The sequence below is a fragment of the Pyrus communis genome, chromosome 17, assembly GCF_041283825.1.
Source record: "Pyrus communis isolate YQ-2024b chromosome 17, ASM4128382v1, whole genome shotgun sequence".
In the NCBI taxonomy this organism is placed as follows: domain Eukaryota; kingdom Viridiplantae; phylum Streptophyta; class Magnoliopsida; order Rosales; family Rosaceae; genus Pyrus; species Pyrus communis.
Window position 1 is genome coordinate 26,934,655 of NC_142581.1, and position 12,744 is coordinate 26,947,398.

Sequence of the window (12,744 nt, forward strand, 5' to 3'; positions counted from 1 at the left end):
TTTTACCCTTTCTCTATAAAAATGAATTCTCCAATCTATTTCCTATTCATCTTATTTTCTACATACATTCTTCAAACCCTCAAACTATCATTTCCAATTATCAAACCACAAATATCAACCTATTATACAATGCTTATCGAAGAGACGTTTAAGAGCGTTTGTGCATTGCTATATTTACAAAGGTATATAAGTTTCTTTCATGACTACTTTAATCTAATTTCTTTTGCCTGGAGATAATTTGAAAGGTAATTTTACTTTCAAGTATGTTGAATCCAGTGAATTATCCAATTCAAATCAATAATATGCGTCAAACGAGGTGATGAGTAATACTCCGGACTCGATTGAAGTGAAGTTGTAAGAAGTAGTCCCAAATTGGCATATTTATTCATCATTTGGATTCTGGTGGCTCCCTTGGTATAGTTTGGAAGTACTATTATAGCAAAATAAAATACTGAAGTTATATCTCTATTCACTCAATGGTATCGTCCCAATTGGCGTCTTTCCTGTAAATTTGTTTTGTTGGAGATTGGACGATACCAGATCAAGGTCAATGATATTGGCCGTGATTTGCATCTGCAAGACGAATATCCAATATTTGTGGGAATGGAGAGGGCAAAGAAGCAGGTGAAGGAGGCAGCTCCATTGGGGAGATGGCTTGATGTTAAAAACCATCTGGCTTCTACTGTCATTAGTTGATTTTAGCGGTGGATTAGCCATATGTTACTACCAGTAGGACTTCTGGAACCTGGCTGTGCCACCAGGTGACTCATGTCCTACTTCACTAGGATGTTCTTTATCTCCTTTGTGCTCTGCTCGTCCACGTACTTATGGTAGAACGCCAGCTATGACGGATTTTGGGTGCAGAAAGTCGTGTATCAGAAAAGGAAGAGAAGAAAGTCAGAGACGCTTAGTTTCTCGTGTATTTTTCAAATTTAGGAGATAACAGAGGAGTTAGCGCTAGGTGTGTCAGTAATTGGACAAGTGTCGCTTTTATAGAGAGACCACGTCCTATTTTTGTGAAGAAAAGATTTGAACACTAGCGTTTTTGTATTTGTAGATCAACCAAATGGTGTTGTATTGAAAATCTTTGTGTTGAACCATGTCAATTCTAGCTAATATGTTACGTTGCAGGCAACTTTGTTTGAGGCCAAGTTAAAAATACTCACCCACCATGGAGAAACTTGATAACAATTATAGCTAGGCTCTAAGCGTGGTACAATGAGTTGGGCAACCAATGAGTTTCAGTTTATCATGTCTTAATCAATTAAGTGGTCATTTGATATCCATTTCATTTTTAGTTTTACGTTTTTTCTATTTTTTTTGTTTTCAATTGATAGGAGCATATTTATGCGACTTAAATGGCTTGTTCGCGTACATTTACGTTATGTTTCTTTAGTTATTTTAGTTCTTTATGCTTCTTTTGTGTGTTTTCAGGTTCTAAGGGCAAAGTATGCAAAAGGATGCCTTTTGGAGCCTTTTGGAGCAAATTAGAGATTGGAATGGATATCATATGCTTGGAGCCAAAAGGATGGACGAAATTGAAGACTTGAAGTAGGAAAGTTAAATCCTAAAAAGACCTCATGTTTGAGCATCATTGAAAACTCCTACGCATTTTAGAACACAAAAACAACATTCCTAGCAACCTTAGGACATTGTCGTGTGTTTCCTTGTGTCTCCCTTCCTTGCCATGCAAGGAAGGGCTTTGTTCCCTATTTTAAATACTTAAACACTACCACTTATCATTCACCACATATCATTCACCACTTATCATATCATACATTCATTTATCACTTATCATAATCATTCACTTATCACTTAACATATCATACACTTATCACTTATCACTCATAATCACCTACAACATCCACCTACTTCACCTACAACATCCACCTACTCACCTACAACATCCACCTACTTCACCTACAAATGACATAGCCATATGTTCCCTCCACTACTCCTATAAATACCCTTGCATTCATTCATTCATGGACATCTCATTTTCATACACAACACATTACAAACACATTCTCCCTTCCCTAGCCGTGAGCTTCCCATCTCTCCCCTTATAATCCAAACACCATTTTTCCATTCCACACTTCCATCCCCCAAACCAATTATCCCTAGACCTTATGCTACAATAAAGAGGAAGAGAAGAGGGCCTAAACGTTCATACAATTCAAGTTTGAGTTGTTGGAATGTTTAGGCGTTTCTTTGATTTCAATGTTTAATTTCAATTCTCTTTGTTTTGTATGAGGAACTAAACCCCCCTTTAGCTTGGGGGTGATTCGAAATTATGTTTATGTTTGTAATATGATTTGATTACTTTTAATTACGTTTCATAAATTGTGAATTCAATTTGTTTAACTGTTTGATTGATAACCTATTTATGTATGTTTATTAAGAATGAACGCTTAATTTTCATGCATGAATTTGACGCTAGAATATAAGTGAGTTTCACGTAATAGTTATGAACTTATATTCACAAGTAGTGGAGGTTGCTTATAAACAATCGCGTTAAACAAATTCTTGGCATAAGTTTCATGCAATCATAGTAACGAATGCCTCGTCAACACTTATAGTTTTCATGATGCTTAATGATTCTTGCTTGTATCTCTATTATGCAATTCATGTAGGGAACTTGTGAGGAATGCTTTGGGTTGTCGTATGCAATCATCCAATTCATTAACTTAAGGAAAATTTGACGGTTAATTTAAGCGGACCTAATTAACCCGGGGTGTTGAGAATTCATGGTTTATTGAAATACAATTAGAAATCATTTTATTATGCAAGTGTAACATGTATGGAGATGAACCCCTTAGCTAGCCATACCATCCATTCATTTCCGTCAATTTCATATTTACAATTTGTTTTCTTTACAATCTATCCATTTTAGTTTAAATTCGTCCAAAATCAATCCCCCCATATTTCGTTTAAGTCTTAGTCTTAATCTTTCTTATTTTTAGTTTTGAATTCTTCGAGTTTAGTATAGTGTTTTAGTTTGTGTTTTTACGTTTTTGAGTCAAATCCAAGTGATTAACAATCCCTCCTAATCCCCGGTCCAGAACGATCCCTACTTATACTTATACTACAATTGTCAAAAAGAGGGTTTAAAATCTGTGTGAAAAACGAGAGTACATCTAGTAAGAAATTGAGGGAATTCTCTAAGGCATGTTACTACATTCAAAACATGGTTTTAAATGCTTAATTGTGAACTAGTATGTGGTGACTATGAGTAAGAATGTACTTAAGTGTAAAGATGGCTCAAATCTGTGAGAATAATGATTTTTAATTTGTCATGTGCATTGGAAGTCCCTGATACGATTGTTGGAAGGTGTAGGTTGTGTTTTGTTCTTTTTGTTTTGTTTTTCTGTTTTGCTCGAGGACTAGCAAAAGCTAAGTGTGGGGGTATTTGATAGGAGCATATTTATGCGACTTAAATGGCTTGTTCTCGTACATTTACGTTATGTTTCTTTAGTTATTTTAGTTTTTTATGCTTCTTTTGTGTGTTTTCAGGTTCTAAGGGCAAAGTATGCAAAAGGATGCCTTTTGGAGCCTTTTGGAGCAAATTAGAGATTGGAATGGATATCATATGCTTGGAGCCAAAAGGATGGACGAAATTGAAGACTTGAAGTAGGAAAGTTAAATCCTAAAAAGACCTCATGTTTGAGCATCATTGAAAACTCCTACGCATTTTAGAACACAAAAACAACATTCCTAGCAACCTTAGGACATTGTCGTGTGTTTCCTTGTGTCTCCCTTCCTTGCCATGCAAGGAAGGGCTTTGTTCCCTATTTTAAATACTTAAACACTACCACTTATCATTCACCACATATCATTCACCACTTATCATATCATACATTCATTTATCACTTATCATAATCATTCACTTATCACTTAACATATCATACACTTATCACTTATCACTCATAATCACCTACAACATCCACCTACTTCACCTACAACATCCACCTACTCACCTACAACATCCACCTACTTCACCTACAACATCCACCTACTTCACCTACAAATGACATAGTCATATGTTCCCTCCACTACTCCTATAAATACCCTTGCATTCATTCATTCATGGACATCTCATTTTCATACACAACACATTACAAACACATTCTCCCTTCACTACAAACCTTGATTTACTCTTGGTATATGCTTGGTTATGGTTATAATGTATGACTTCACATGCAATCATAAAAGAAAAATTCGTAAGGGTATTTATAGGAGTAGTGGAGGGAACATATGGCTATGTCATTTGTAGGTGAAGTAGGTGGATGTTGTAGGTGAAGTAGGTGGATGTTGTAGGTGAGTAGGTGGATGTTGTAGGTGAAGTAGGTGGATGTTGTAGATGATTATGAGTGATAAGTGATAAGTGTATGATATGTTAAGTGATAAGTGAATGATTATGATAAGTGATAAATGAATGTATGATATGATAAGTGGTGAATGATATGTGGTGAATGATAAGTGGTAGTGTTTAAGTATTTAAAATAGGGAACAAAGCCCTTCCTTGCATGGCAAGGAAGGGAGACACAAGGAAACACACGACAATGTCCTAAGGTTGCTAGGAATGTTGTTTTTGTGTTCTAAAATGCGTAGGAGTTTTCAATGATGCTCAAACATGAGGTCTTTTTAGGATTTAACTTTCCTACTTCAAGTCTTCAATTTCGTCCATCCTTTTGGCTCCAAGCATATGATATCCATTCCAATCTCTAATTTGCTCCAAAAGGCTCCAAAAGGCATCATTTTGCATACTTTGCCCTTAGAACCTGAAAACACACAAAAGAAGCATAAAGAACTAAAATAACTAAAGAAACATAACGTAAATGTACGAGAACAAGCCATTTAAGTCGCATAAATATGCTCCTATCATCAATTTCATTTTTTTGAAAATTACAAGTTTGGTAAGGGTAAATTTTGAAAATCAGATTAGTTGTTTTCATTTAAAAAAAAAAATATTTGAATTACCAAACACGTTTTTTGTCACATCCCGGTCCGGGGCGGATCACTTCCCAGGTCCGCTCCACCACCGTAGCACGATATTGTCCGCTTTGGGTTTATCATTCCCTTACAGTTTTGTTTTTGAGAACTCACGAGCAACTTTCCAGTGGGTCACCCATCATGGGATTGCTCTAGCCTCCTTCTCGCTTAACTTCGGAGTTCCTACGGAACCCGAAGCCAGTGAGCTCCCAAAAGGCCTCGTGCTAGGTAGGGATGGGAATATACATTTAAGGATCACTCCCCTGGGCGATGTGGGATGTCACAATCCACCCCCCTTAGGGGCCCGACGTCCTCGTCAGCACACACGCGACCAGGGTTAGGCTCTGATACCAATTTGTCACATCCCGGCCCTGGGGGATCACTTCCCGAGCCCGCTCCACCACCGTAACACGATATTGTCCGTTTTGGGCTTACCATTCCCTCACGGTTTTATTTTTGGGAACTCACGAGCAACTTCCCAATGGGTCACCCATCCTGGGAGTGCTCTAGCCCCCTTCTCGCTTAACTTCAAAGTTCCTACGGAACCCGAAGCCAGTGAGCTCCCAAAAGGCCTCGTGCTAGGTAGGGATGGGAATATACATTTAAGGATCACTCCCCTAGGCGATGTGGGATGTCACATTTTCCATTTTTAAAAATTGAAAATTTACAATACTCTTTGCCACCTTAAGCTAATTGTGGATGATATTAAATAGTTGTCCTTTAATTTTCAGTACATAACGTGGAACCACATCTTTAGATAAACAAACTTTATGACTGACGTTTTAGCTCATTTTAACCTTAATGTAGCGAACCCATATTTTTGAGAGTTTTTTTTTTTAAATAAAAAACCGAAAAATGAATAGTTATGAAACGATCTCTAAGTTTGTCACTGACTCGAAATGATAGATCTCGACTGGAATAAATCATGTGACTCACGTGCCTCCAGATCATGATACACGCTGTATAGTCCGAGCTACATGAAAAGGATAATATTAAGTTATAGAAACCCATCTTGCTACCTCGATCTCAAGAAAATTAACAACAATAACAATAAACAAATAAATAAAATGAAGTTTCCTGATTATGTTAACCAATGCCTCAGATCCAACCAAACCTTCAGTTGTTTTTAATGAAATTTTCTCTCTACTTGTGGTTTTCCTGGTAACCAAACGCTATTTTCTGACTCAGATTAATCTCCACCAAACTATGGCTCTTTTTGCAGCCATCCTCCGAAGCTACAGAAGTCCAGCACTTCTCAGAAACCCCATCGTTGGCATCATGAAGTTTCATTCAACCGTTACAAAACTTACCGGTCACTCTAGCGTGTTCGAATTTGACGAATACAAGGCGGCGAAGAGGAAGATGGTAGACCAAGCGTTGAATGCGGCGGTGCCGGTGCAACATCCCGACATAATCCATAAGGCAATGAGGTACTCGCTTTTGGGTGGCGGCAAGCGTGTACTCCCAGTTTTATGCATTGCTTCATGTGAACTGGTTGGAGGGGATGAGTCTCTTGCCCTTCCAACAGCTTGTGCTTTCGAAATGATTCACGCCTGCTCACTTATCCAGGATGATCTCCCCTGCATGGACAATGCCGATCTTCGACGCGGAAGACCCACGAACCACAAGGTTTTTGGTGAAGATGCTGCGGTTTTAGCCGGTGATGCGCTTCTAGCCCTTGCCTTTGAACACATTGCGGCTAAGACAACAAAAGCAGTCTCGCCGGAGCGTGTGGTTCGAGCCATTGCAGAGATTGGTTCGGCAGTTGGGTCATTAGGCGTCGTGGCGGGTCAAATGGTGGACATTCAAAGCGAAGGTAAAGAAGTGACGCTGCGAGAACTGGAGTACATTCATGCGCATAAAACCGCAAAGCTCTTTGAGGCTACGGCGGTTTGTGGAGCACTAATGGGAGGAGGGAACGACATTGAGGTAGAAAGGTTGAGGAAGTATGCTGGTTCCATCGGCCTGTTGTATCAAGTGGTGGATGACATTTTGGATGTCACGAAATCGTCGGAGGAATTGGGAAAGAAGGCGGGGAAAGACTTGGCAAGCGATAAGGCAACATATCCCAAGCTGATGGGGATTGAAGGGGCAAAGGATTTTGCTGCCAAGTTGGAGACTCAGGCATTGGAAGAGCTTGCTCATTTCGATGCTGCTAGGGCGGCTCCATTGTACTGTTTCGCTAATTTCGTAGCCAAGAGACAGAGGTAGAGGAACAATATTGAACACTGTAATTCTGTTCGTTATTATTCGAGTGCACAAAAACCCAACCAAGCAGCGTTCATTTGCATGTTGCACAATTGACACGAAAAATATGTACGAAAAGTTCAATGTTAGCGTTTGATGCTTATCGTCTTGTGTTGAAAACTGTTGCTTAGGCGATTTTATGTAACTATATTCTCACCTTCTGTACTCGAGCTATGCAAGATCACTCACGTTGCTTCAGCCTCAACGTACTATTATCTCGCTGAGCTTCGGTAGCAAATAGATAAAAAACACAGAGGATGGCAAAACTTGAGACATTCCAACATCTGCATTAACATTTGAATCCACTTAGTAACTCAACTCATTTACTTAACTGAGGAGTTTCTAATTTACAATACACACAAGACACTCCAAACTCTAAACCTGATCAACGTCCTTCTTGTTTTTCTTTTTTCCCGCCAGAGTCTACGAACTCGGTGTACTCTCTCATCTGACAATGTGACTTCCAATACACTAAGTCGATGATACAGAAATGATTGACATGATTAAGGTACAGTACAGGTAAAGTTAAAGTATATACGTAGAGAGAACAGCAGCAAGACATTTTAACCCAAGACTTTCGGACGCCAACCCGCAATGACATCTTCTTTTAGGGCACTAGTTTTAACGAATGAATCCAGTGAGAATATACTCTGCATGTCAGAAATTCAGCAGTGTTAGGAACATACATCACTATGCACAAAATGGGTTCTGGTCCTCCCACAGGCATGAGAAAAAAACAAGAACTACATGGGATAAACTCAAACGATCACAAAATTTTTCACAACATGGTCACAGTACTTTCATTAACATAGTATAAGTTCATACGATCATTGACATTCTTGCAAGTCCAATTTCAATATTCCTGATGATAGTCCAGGAAAAGTGCATCTGGATGTAATTAGTTAATTTCTTAGCAAAATTCCAGGAGTCGTGTTGTCAATTTCATAATTAAGATAAACCTCTTGTTCCTTAGCAGTGTAAACTTGTTAGTGACACACAAATGTCAATTCACATACCTTCATGTAAGATTTCACATATGGAAGGGAATCAGGAATTGACCAATCTTTGAAATGCCCTAGAGCAATCTCTAGATGATACAACTTGGGTCCAAGCGACAAATCAGCAGCAGAAACCTCTTTCCCATTGATAAAAGGACCCTTAAATAAATCGAAAGACAAATGTCAGAGATATAACCATTCAATTTGGTTTTTCTAAGCATGACTGTACAAGAAGATCTTAACTTCACAAAATGCACATACATCAAGGGCTACTACACCGGAACCACAACCTAAAGCTGCTTTTTTTTTAGGTAAATAAGAAATTGTTACAACATGATTCCCTGTTTTTAATCTTGTGTTATAAACTTATAACCATGGATGGTTTAATCCCACATGGATTTAGTAGGATAAGAATGCTAAGATACCATTGTTGTGAATCACTTGTCTTAGAGGAATTACGTAGTTTGACATTCTAAACGAAAGACTACATTGCCTTGGCTCCAAAATGTGTCAATAAATATCTCCCATGCAATCAATGTTGTGAATCAATTGACCACTGCACGACTTCCTCACAGGTCACATGAATGTATTCATGCATTTTGAAGTAACTCAAAGGTTCTTTAGGTTGTGGTATTTTGTATTAATCTACAGGGCATCTCCGTATCGAGGCACATACTGATGCCTCTCTAAAGTTTCCTATCAAACAGAAGATCAATGACTGACCATCGTACCTGCATACACAATAATCTTGTGACTCGGGAGGAGGAAGAAGCAATCATTTGTGGCTCGGTTTTTTATAAGAAACAAAATTTTATTCAAGGAAAGTGAGAAAGTAGAAAACAGAGTACAAGGTGTTCTTTGGACTAGACGTTTCAAACAGTCTCTAAGAAATGGAAAACAGCCACCAAATGTTGAGGGTAAGTGTGTTATAGATAGGAAATTTACAGACCATTTGCCAATTTTTGGACTGATCACTAGTATTTTTGTTGGGTGCAGACTTTTATTCAGTTGTATAAAAAAAGCATTCTCACTATTCATTTGATTATTCATAAGCAAACAAATCATCTTTCAAGAACAAGCAAAACAAAATTAGCAAGTTGATACAAACTCAAGGCAAAAGTTATTCAAAAATGTGATGAAATCTTCCTTAATATGAACTGGAAAGAATGTAGAAGGGCTCACATTTTCTTTGAGATAATCGTTGAAAGAGCTAAGTTCATTTAGCAATGCTTCTTCAGTTCCATCCTTGGGGTCTTTGCTCTTTAGGAAACCGATAAATGTAGAGAAGATCTTTGATCCACTGCAAAGATGAATCAGAATTTCTTATTATAGTGCTTCAAATATGATTCTAAAAAACTTAAATATTATGACAAGACAGCAAAGTCAAAACTAGAATTCTAAAATAAGTAAAGGTTTTGACTAACGAACAAATTGAAGGTGAACTTAACATAAGATATTTCTCAAAACAGCCCCATGATATCAGGAAAATAAATTTTGTCTATAATCATGATGGAAGCACTACTCAGAATAAGTAAAATGAAAATCTAGACAAGAATACCTTTGGTGCTCCCATATTTCGCCATTCGTCAAGCCCATAACATATGTGATATGTCCTAGTGAAAAGTAAAAGAAACAGTAATGCACACTAAAGGACATATAACATACACTGAAGCCTTCTCAGGGGGGGTTGCTAAAGGTGGTTCTGGGTACTTTTCTTCCAGTGCTTGTGTAATAATATCTGAATCCACAACCCACTTCTCATCAAGTTTGACCACAGGAACTTTACCTTCCGAGTTAATTTTTAAGAACCTAAAGCAGAAACAAATTGATAAAACGCAATCATTGAACTAAAAAGATAAAACGACATAGCAGCAGCTACTTTCAATTTACATTTATGCGCTACAGCATACACAAGTAACTATTTTTCAACCACAGAGAAAGAAACAACACGAAAGAAATCAAATTTAATCCAAGATAAATTCAGATAATCACCATTCTGGCTTGTTGCCCAAGTCTACCAACTTCAGGTCATAAGGGAGATGCTTTTCCTCTAGAGTCAGCAACACCCTTTGACAAAAGGGACCTAGGAAAGACAAGTTATCAAACAAACAGTTAAACATGCGTTCCCCCTGATTCAAATGATACCGCTACGTACAATAACACATTAAACGATTTCCCACTCAATAATCATAAACCATTACATAACAATAAAATTATACAAGAGTTTAAATCGACATACATATCGGACATTTCCAACAATGCCTGTCAAAAGTTTAGTTTCTTCTTTTGGTAAATTTCGGTTCCAGAATCTGCACTAACAATGAGAGCTCATTGCATCGTTCAGTCTATGTATGTAACAATGTAAAGCTCCAATGTAAAGACATCATCTTTTCACATTAAGTCCAATAATTTCGATAACTATTGGAATTTCCAAACCTTTCCACTCATTTTTACCTCCTCCAAAACATAGATAAGAACAGCTAAATTATCAATTTCTTGCAAAACGATCACAAAAATATCAATTTCTACGTATTTGGCGCACTGGAAGCGCGAACATGGCAATGCTACAAATCTGCTACATGGATACACTAAGAAAAGCTAAACTAAGAAAGACCCAATTGATATTTGCGAATTTTCCCGCAGTTTCTAGGACACCAAACAGACTTACAGTCGCCGAGCTTGTTGGGAACAGTGGTGGAGGCCTTGGCGCAAACGTCGAGAGGGGCGACCATTGCCACCGTGAGGGTTCTTGTGGTTCCGCGGCGCCGCAGGGAGTTGGGGTTGGTTCTGAATACGACGGCGTTGGGAGGCGGCCGGAGGTGGTGTTTGATGGTGGAGGAGAGTACAGCGGAGGCTGCCGGATGGATTTTGGCGGTGGTCAACATTGCAATATCTAAAGCTTAGCTTATCGTGGAGATTAGCCTGATTAGGAGTGTCGAAGAGTGATACTGGAGCTAGCTATATTCCGTACAGCTGATTCTGTGTACCAGGAAGTTCCAGATCGTAACTTTACGCGTGGCAATCACGTCTCAAATTTATTTATTTAAATTTTGAGAATTGTTATTAGACATTTTAAAAATTTCATTCTGCACTCCAAACTTTCTATATTAGGAAAAAAAAATACACTTATGAGAGAAGTGTAAAATGAGATTTTTGGAATGCCAATAACACTTCCCTAAATTTTTTTCCCAAAATGTGACAGGGTTTTGCTAACCTGAGAAGGTTTTAGCGAAACGCTTATACTAGGTTGGTCATACTTGATATGAACTTTAATCACCGCTTGTTTTCTCCAAGTTTTGACTTTGCACTTCTCACCTTTTTATTTGAATCTTTAGGTTTTGTTCCACTTTGGATTTTACCATTTTCAAGTTTTTATGAGTTTATGTTTCCATGATAGAACTTTAATTTAGATTTGTGCGTGTAACTTCCTATGTTGTTTGAAGATCTCAACAACAGGATTTGGGAATCAAAACCAATTATGACTTGTATTGCTTTGTAGGGCAGGTGAAGCTCATATGATTCGGATAAATAAAGATATAAGGCCACAAGAGAAAAGCAAGCAATTACAAACGAGCTGAGCTCATTTTCTTTCTCTCTTGTTGTCTTTCTTTTACACTCACTCTCTAAAGTTTCCTTCAACAAAAGCAACATTATCATTCATTGTTCAAATAAAAATCAACAAAAACTTCAATTAGAGTCATTCAATTTTGTATCTGGCTTAGAAAATATGAAGCGGGATTAGTAACATGCACACGAGAGAATTCAAACTAAAATTTGGGTTGGATTTGAGTTGACATGGTAAACAAAGCATCAACCTACCCAATAAATGATCAAGTTGACGTCAAATTTGATTTGAGCGGGTGCTTACTTCATTCTAATCATTCTAATCAGTATGATCAGGTTTAAAATCGAGTTGAATTTGGGCGGATTCGAATTAAACTAATGTAAGTTACACGCCAGTTAGTAAGAGAAAGAGTGGCCTCTCATGTGATGGGCTTGAAGGAAGGTTCATTCAAATACAATGCTATCCGCTAGCCGTTTTGAAGTACTACTCTATGGCCCATAGACACATAAACTGAAGCCTTGTTCCCTTCCAACCAAATTTTCAATCAAAATTTACTTTTGGATAATTATCACTTGATTACCATTAAATATCTTGAAATTTGTGTTTTGCTACACCTTTTTTTTTTTTTTTTTTTTTTAATTCCAATTACATACCTGAATTTTTATTTTTTTTATTTTAATATTTCCGTTAGATTTTCTGTCAAACTCTCCATTAAGTGATGACATTACATAATTTTGGCCCATCATAACTAAGAGTAACAAAGTGCGAATTTCACAATACTGGCCTTCATCCTTAGTTTATTAAGATTTGCAAATGTTTTTTTAATTTTTATTTTTATTTACAAATATTATTTTTGAAGTTCCACACATTTAACAAAATAATTAAAAAAAAAAAAAAGGATAAGGTTGTTCACTTACTCATTTTTACCTCTCACACACCCTT

General features: G+C 37.5%; 2 protein-coding genes across 7 annotated transcripts; one reads left to right on the plus strand and one right to left on the minus strand.

Annotated features, from left to right (window-relative positions):
* The first annotated feature begins 6,008 nt into the window (after nucleotides 1-6,008).
* LOC137708312 (geranylgeranyl pyrophosphate synthase 7, chloroplastic-like) lies at nucleotides 6,009-7,203 on the plus strand. The gene has a single exon (XM_068447370.2). It carries the CDS (start codon nucleotides 6,076-6,078, stop codon nucleotides 7,201-7,203), a length of 1,128 nt encoding a protein of 375 aa, XP_068303471.2. The 5' UTR covers nucleotides 6,009-6,075.
* Nucleotides 7,201-11,254, minus strand: LOC137708313 (glutathione S-transferase DHAR3, chloroplastic). Of its 6 annotated transcripts, XR_015958671.1 has the most exons (8): nucleotides 10,906-11,254; nucleotides 10,230-10,320; nucleotides 9,903-10,046; nucleotides 9,420-9,537; nucleotides 8,256-8,396; nucleotides 7,778-7,889; nucleotides 7,621-7,687; nucleotides 7,201-7,523 (listed from the first exon to the last, which is right to left on the minus strand). XR_015958671.1 is itself a non-coding variant. In XM_068447372.2 (7 exons), exons 1-6 carry the CDS (start codon nucleotides 11,120-11,122, stop codon nucleotides 7,803-7,805), a joined length of 798 nt encoding a protein of 265 aa, XP_068303473.2. In that variant the 5' UTR covers nucleotides 11,123-11,254; the 3' UTR covers nucleotides 7,201-7,523; nucleotides 7,778-7,802. The 6 variants fall into 6 exon arrangements, 4 of the variants coding, with proteins under 4 accessions (XP_068303473.2, XP_068303472.2, XP_088545760.1 ...); XR_015958670.1 differs by having other exon boundaries at nucleotides 7,621-7,889; XM_068447372.2 differs by lacking the exon at nucleotides 7,621-7,687.
* Nucleotides 11,255-12,744: the final 1,490 nt, after the last annotated feature.